This window comes from Zingiber officinale, chromosome 2A, assembly GCF_018446385.1.
Source record: "Zingiber officinale cultivar Zhangliang chromosome 2A, Zo_v1.1, whole genome shotgun sequence".
Taxonomy (NCBI): Eukaryota; Viridiplantae; Streptophyta; class Magnoliopsida; order Zingiberales; family Zingiberaceae; genus Zingiber; species Zingiber officinale.
The window spans coordinates 127114047-127121928 of NC_055988.1; the positions used below are offsets into that span (position 1 = coordinate 127114047).

At 37.7% G+C, this 7882-nt stretch overlaps 1 protein-coding gene across 1 annotated transcript; it reads right to left on the reverse strand.

The window, feature by feature from the left end:
- Positions 1-3157: 3157 nt before the first annotated feature.
- Positions 3158-5160, reverse strand: LOC122042260 (glutathione S-transferase U17-like). The gene has a single exon (XM_042602275.1). The coding sequence runs from the start codon at positions 3837-3839 to the stop codon at positions 3168-3170; it is 672 nt and encodes a 223-aa protein (XP_042458209.1). The 5' UTR covers positions 3840-5160; the 3' UTR covers positions 3158-3167.
- Positions 5161-7882: the final 2722 nt, after the last annotated feature.

Here is a 7882-nt window from a genome sequence, read left to right on the forward strand (position 1 = left end):
TTCAACCTCATTCCTATAAGAGCAAATTTCTCTAATGCTTCATCCTTACTGTTGAGAAGATACATATAATAATATTTTGTGTTATCATCTACAAAAGTGATAAAGTATTTATTCTCACCACGTGTTAGTGCACTTTTGAGGCTGCACAAGTTGGTATGAATTAGCCCAAGTGGTTCGTTGCTTCTCTTAACATGTTGAAAGGATGACTTTGTCATTTTTGCTTTAACACAAATCTCACATTTGTGTTTTGGGTCAAGGTGGAGTATATGTATGTTTTGTATGTTTATTAATCTACGCAACACATCGTAGTTAACATGTCCTAGTCTACCATGCCATAAATGTGATGACTCAAGCATATAAGTGGAAGAATTTTCATCTTTATTTATCTTAGGTCTAATGGCCATTACATTGAACTTAAACAACCCATCGGATACATAGTCCCTTGCTACAAACATTTCATTCTTTGACAGTATAACTTGAAAGTCATGCTTAACAGTGATTCGGATACTAAATTCTTTCGAATCTCCAGAACATACAACACATTTTTCAAAGTAAGATTCTTGCCTGAAGTCATCTTCAATGCCACTTTTCCTTGGCCTATGATGTCTGAGGTTACTGAGTTCTCATGAATAGCTTGTCCCTACCTTTGACTTCTTCAAAATTGTGGAGTAACTCCTTATTTCAACATACATGTCTAGTGGCTTCAGTATTAATCCACCATTGTCGTTGGTTCGAATAGACCAGGTTCAGTTTGGAGACAACAATATAGAGGTCATCCATTTCTGGTCCTTTGTTCAGGTTGATCTCTTGCTTCTTCGGCATTTTGCATTACGAAGATTTGTGACCGGCTCGACCACATTTTAAGCACTTCCTAGTGAATTTCTTAATGCCTCCTTTGGGTTCCATCTTGAAACTTTTGGGGTTCTTTCGTTTCGAGTTTTGACCGTGCTTGACCACGTTGACTTTCATAGTAGCCTAAGAGAACAACTTTCTCTTTGAGCTTTTGTTGTCTTCTTCGATATGAAATTTAACAATAAGTTCCTCCACATTCATCTCCTTCCACTTGTGTTTCAGGTAGTTTTTTAAGTACTTCCAGCCTGGAGGTAGCTTCTTAATGATAGCAGTCACTTAGAATGTTTCACTCAGAACCATCCATTCTGAGCGGATCTCGTGCAAGATCACATAAAGCTCTTGAATTTGGCTAATCACTGTCTTGGAGTCAACCATCTTGTAGTCCATAAATCGGCCCACAATAAACTTCTTGGCCCCTACATCTTCCGTTTTATATTTCTTGTCCAAGAACTCCCACAGTTCCTTAGTCGTTCTCTTCATGCTATACACAGCGTACAGCGAGTCGGCAAGATAGTTGAGGATGTAGTTTTGGCAAAGGAACTCAGAGTGAGTCTATGCCTCCACTGTACTGATAGTCTGTGCATTAGCATCCTTAGAACGCTTGGGAGGGTCTTCGGTCAAGAACTGAGCCAGATTGAGCGTGGTCAAGTAGAAAAGCATATTCTGCTGCCACATTTTAAAGTTCAATCTAGTGAACTTCTCTGGCCTTTCCCCATAGTTGATTGATACAATTCCAATCGGGGCGAAGGGGGTCTTCATATCTTGAGTTTGTTGTACCTTAACACTTTGTTCTGTGGTCATCTCAATAAAATGAAATCTATTTCAAGATTGTTAGATAATCTGTTATAAGAGATATTGGGAAAAATTATTGAATTGAAATTACACAAAATCAATTATAATTTATCTATTGAGATGACCTGAGTGGATAATCTCAGGCTGCCAACGGGACTGGTTCTGTCAAGCTTCCGGTGATCCAAGTTGCGGAGTTGATACGGTGCATAACAGAATTGGGAGTTGATTGCCGAGTCGAGAAGGGAATTCGCTGAGTAAGATACCGAGGCATGCGCTTAACGCAGTTTCCTTAAAACAGATTCACCCCACCTCTGGCTGTGCTTCGAGGTTCTCTCGGGTCGTCGATTTCCCAAGATACAATGGCAAAACCACGTACGCAACCAAACACTGGTTGTTCGTGGCGAATTGAGAATGCACCCGAGTCTATCACGAGTAGTTCAACCGAATAAATGCACGACTGAGAGAGTTTTGGTAAGAGAACACATGTCTATCTGAGCTCCTTATATAGGGGCTCAACCTTTGACCGTAATAAATAACTAATTAATAGTCATTTGTTGCTATTAGTTGTCGACAATTTCAATTGGATATATTTATTACCATTAATTATCAATAATTTCAATTAAATAAATTAATGATTATTATTGTCATAAATTGTCGACAGTTTCAATACCTTGACTAATCCGACATTAGATGTGTACAAATCGATAAATCGTGCTTACACATGAGTCAATGTAGTTCAATACAAATCCGGACCCTAAATTTACGCACCCACATAAGAAAAGTATCTTCCTATATATATATATATACACACTATAATTTAAACCAATAATAAAATTTAAAAACTTTTAATATGAAACTAAAAACTCATATACAATAAAATCTAATTTCTACCTTTTTTTTTATTCTATTCATATTTGCAACTATTTATTTATAAGAAAAAAAATAAAATGGTTCAGATTTTTTTCGTCCGAATGAAAGAAATTCTGATTTGTACCTTCTTTTTTTTTTATTCTATTCATATTTTCAACTATTTATTTATAAGAAAAAAAATAAAATGGTTCAGATTTTTTTTGTCCGAATGAAAAGTCGAAAGGCTTAGTAGAAACGAGAATCATAAAAAATAAGTCAATACAAATATGAGTACGTTAATTTTTCGTAAATCACAAAACTAAGTACGTGATTTAAGAAATCACCGTTAATTTAATTATCATTAAAATAGTATATTTTATTAAAAATTATTATCCTATTTCATTTTAATTAAAATTAATTTTAATTGAAATTACATTTTTAACTAAAGCTAGAATAATAGTCCACTGTATTTTAAATATTAAGAAATAATTTTTTAACATGAGACCCCATTTGATGATAATAAAAATAAACCACTTCTTTTTTATTTTTGCCTTTTTTCTGGTTGATGAAGAAAATGCTAATAACCTTTGCATACGTGGACTAGAGCCTCCAAACAAACATACTAGAAATGGCCGGCCCATAACAGATTCATGGGCAATAACGATTACTAAAAATTATCTTTTAGACCGTTTCATGTGAATTTGGGCCAACTGGAAGATCTCCATCAGCTTCTCCGTCTCCGGCATTATCCCCTGCACCGCCTCGTGCGCGCAGAACCTCTCCGCCCAACCCGCCAGCCCCGGCACCTTCGCCTCCTCAATCAGTTTGAACCCCATCAACCTCTCCGTCACCCGTATCCATCCCAAGTGGCATCCAATCGTGATGTCGAGGTAGCCGATCTCGTCACCGCCAAAGAACCCTTTCCCCTCGCTCAACCTCACAAAGGCTTCCTCTAAAAGCTTAACCCCTTCAGCCGCTTCTTCATTGGCTCTGCCTCGTTCCCCGTTTCGCAGTCGAGTCAGCAATGGTGACAACTTGTCATCGAAGTAGGCAGCCCAGAAACGGTGGAAGGCACGGTCGTGGGCGCTCGCAGGTAGGAGGCTGGGCGCCGCTAGCCAAGCCTCATCAATGTACTGAACGATGATGAGGGATTCGCACAGGGGGCGACCGCGGTGGATGAGGACGGGGATTTTCTTGTGGACGGGGTTGGATTTGAGGAGGAGCTCACTCTTGCCGCCTAACTCTTCTTCCAGATACTCGTACTCTACTTTCTTCAGCTGCAGGGCCACCCTCGCGCGCAGCACGTAGGGGCACGGCCATTTCCCGAGCAGCTTCACCTCCGCCATGGATTGAAGATGTCAAAATGCTTGATGATTGAATTGGGCAGCGGAAGTGTGATTTTATAGAGAGGAGGAAGCAAGCGCCGGTCATTGGTTCTCCCGGGGAAGAAGCGTAGCTTTGTCTTGTTGTTCTGTCTGCTGCGTCGCCTTCGCATAGATTGTATCGAAGGCGACGTCGCCACTCGCCATGGGCGATGAGAAGGCCGAATTCTCGCAAGGGACGGTTATTGTTTAAAAAAAAACATGATTTACAGTTGTTCTTCACCAAAACAAAATGAGAAACGAATTTAAATACAAAAAGCATTGGTAAAATTGCATCATAAAAACAAAAACAAAAAAGATAAGAAATAGCATGGATAAACCAATGAAATACGAGTTTTTAAAATTTTCATGCAAGCAATTTACTGGACCAACATGTTTAATTCAAGAAAATCAATGCAGGTGGCCCTCAGATCTCATAGCTTTTCAGAATCATCGAGGCTTGGTATATGAATTTCCAGATTGATCACATTCACGTGCATAATGATGATGATGAAGAAGAAGAAGAAGAAGAAGAAGAAGAAGAAGTGATCAACACTGGAAGAACATAAAAACCTCTAAAGTTGTAAGATTTTCCATCATCGGGCATCCATAACCAGTAATTGTTAACACAAACAACAGCAAGAGAGAATCCGAGCCAAAATGAGAAGATTCATAGCCATGACAAAATAGCAACCATAATTAGACATCCATTGCTTCAGAATGCGAAAAATAAATTGTCGAGACACCAATGAAGAATCAGGGTTTGTCAGATGTCCATTATCCCCCAAAAATCGCTTTTACAGGAACCACTTTCAGTGAGAAATGCGTTGTATGAGAGCACAACGCCGATACGCATTATCCCGCCTTCAAATGCAGTGGAAGAAACCCAGATGCAAAATGGCAACGAACACGAAGAAATCAAGCACGGAAAAATCGATAAATCGAGCACATGCAGTTCGTAGATAGGATGTGAGCAGAGTTAATTGTCGAGACACCCGATGAAAAATTAGGGTTTGCCTGATGTTCCATCTGAACAAAAGATCTATTTTCGCAGAGAATGCCTCAATGAAAAATGCATGTACAGAAGCATAACACCAAGTCGAAGAAAAGCTTTCGAAACGAGCAGATGAAAGAGCAAGTATGCAAAAAGGAAGGAAATTTTTCAATATGTTCGACGAAGAAACAGATCGGCGAGAAGAATAGCTCACAAACCTCGATCAAATAATACATGATAACATGAGTCACGAGGATGAAGAACAAGCGGAGCAACAAGCCTCATGGCGGCCGCCGTCTCAAACCCCTAGCTTTCGCTATTTGAAGATTGAGCAGCGCGATCGAGGGAATTATATGCAGAGGTGAAGCGCTGTTACACCCAATATGACGGTTCGTAGCCAGAAGAATAACACGCCCGTTATAAACATATAACACGAATCCCTCTGACACGACAAATGATATGATGAAGAAAAAAAATTGAAAAAAAATTCAATAATAGACACGTAAAGTGATGGGACCCATAAAAAATGAATGGTAAATCATGACTTTATGTATCTATCCTTAAATTTTTTCTTGAATTTTTTTCCTTGAGTATATCATTGCTCCTCTAACACTCTGTTTGGAATCCTATGGAATTGAATTCCTATGATAATTGGAATTCAATTCCATAGTTTGGAATGAATTTTTGAGATGAATTTGATATGAAATTCAATTCCAATTCCATTCAAAACATGAACAGTAAATCAGACCTCAAATGGTCAGATTTGGATAGGAAATTTACCATGAACAACTAAAATTACTTAATTGCCCTTTTAACTTAAAACTCTTTTTTTTCATCTGCCAACTCTCTTGTTTTCTCTTGTTTTTCTTCCGTGCGCCGTTTCTCCTTGCGCCGAAAACTTCTCCTTGCACCGTTTCTCCCGTGTGCCATCTTCTTCATACTATTGTCGCCCACCTTCTTCCCGTGCGCCACCTTCTTCCCGTTGCCACCGCTGCATCATCAATCGGAGGTATGGATGTTGTTGATTTTGTGCTTCGTTGGTTTTGGCCCTTGTTTTGTTTTGTGCTTTATTGGTTTTGCCTTTGTTTGATTTTGTTCTGTGTCTTTGTGGCTTTGTTTGGTTTTGGTTTTGTGCCTAAACTATTCTGTATTGAAGATGGTACTTATCTTGTTATTTGTTTGTGTGGTACAAAGTATAAAAGGTACAAACTATACTGCTTGTTTGTGTGGTACAACTTATCTTGTTATTTATTTCTTTCCAAACTATTGTCTATTACATGGAAGTTGGTACTTGTTCAAGCAAAGATTGGTAAATCTAGAGTTAGCATTCAATATGGCTATAAGTGTGCCAAGATTGGAAAATTGAAAGACAGTTACATTATACGTAATATGAGGCAATTTGATAGGAAATACAATCTTAGCCATAGTTGCTTATGCTGGTTATTTAGCTTGGATGCAATATATGACTCGACATGTGTCTCGTATTGAAAGACCAACTACCCAATCACAACGATGTAATGGAAATCAAGTGCATCGAGAATTGATGGCTCAATTAGAAGCCCATTATAACTCACGCTCTGAAATACGCATGAGTTATGATCCTTTCACTCGATTAGTTGCAATACTTCGTGGAAGAGGACTTCTGAGGGATAATCAATATAGTTTTGTTAAGGAACAAGTTCCTAAGTTTCTACATATTTTAAGTGGTCAAGGACGTGTTCGATCAGAAAGTTTTTTCTTTCGTCGATCTACTGTGACTATTAGTTGTCATTTCCACAAAGTTCTTAGAGATTTAATAACACTTCAAGATCAATTTTTAGTCCAACCAAATGGTTCTACTGTCTCACCACAAATACTCAACAGTGGAGGAAGATTCTATCCATACTTTAAATATAAATATTGTTTTAAATTTATTTTTGTAATGTCACATGATAATGATTACTGGTTTATGTTGAAACTTTTAGAATTGTATCGGTGCAATAGATGGAACACATATTCGAGTGAAGGTTTCAAAAGAAGATGTGTCAAGATATAAAAGAAGGAAAAACTATCCTACAATGAATGTCTTGGCAGCTTGTATTTTTGACTTAAAATTCACGTACGTATTACCTGGGTGGGAGGACTCCGCTTCAGATTCAAGAATTTTAGATAATGCGTTAAGTAGAGAAGATAATCTAAATGCCCCTCAAGGTATTAGGTTTTTCCATAAATTTGTTTCATGTCTATCTAAAACTTTTCTGAATTTTTTATATAAATATTTTAAATTCTATTTTTTAGGTAAGTTCTACTTGGTCGATGCTGGATATATGTTGAGGTCAACATTTCTCACTCCATATCGAAGCACTCGATATCATTTGAAAGAATATTCTCGACATTCGCCTAAAAACCCAAAAGAGTTATTCAACTTAAGACATTCCTCATTACACAATGCAATTGAAAGAGCTTTTGGTGTTTTGAAGAATAGGTTTCCAATATTAGCATTAATGTCTAGATATGATGCAGAGACAGTGAGTGAAATTGTTTTAGCATGTTGCATCTTGCACAACTTCTTAGTGGATTTTGATCCAGATGAAGAAATTATTGCACAAGTTGATAGGGATCTCATGAATAATGAGTCTGATCATGGACTTGCTAATGGAGCAATTGCTAGAGGAGAAGATGGACGAGGGGGGGGGGGGGGGGATCTTAAGAGACTCTATTGCCGCACAAATGTGGAATGATTATATAACTAGACATTGATTTTTTTTTTGTGTATTATTGTTGCTCTCAAACATGAACTAGAGTTGATGTATGGTTTGATTTATTAGTTGTTATTGGATGTGACATTATAATGGATGATTAATTTTCATGTTTTATAATTTATTATTGTGTTATTTTAATTTCAGTACATTATAGGTGGTGATATGGATGCTGAAAAAGTTTTTGAAGTGGAAGGAGGAAATGATTGTAATGCATACTTTAAGTGAACCACAGAAATGGATGGTGTGATGCTTGAAGTTCTTAGGGAGCAAAAGAGTAAGGGTCAAAAGGAAGA

What these genes read in the sequence shown, in the direction of transcription:
- LOC122042260 (XM_042602275.1), bottom strand. Translation starts at nt 3,839, where the DNA reads ATGGCGGAGGTGAAGCTGCTCGGGAAATGGCCGTGCCCCTACGTGCTG.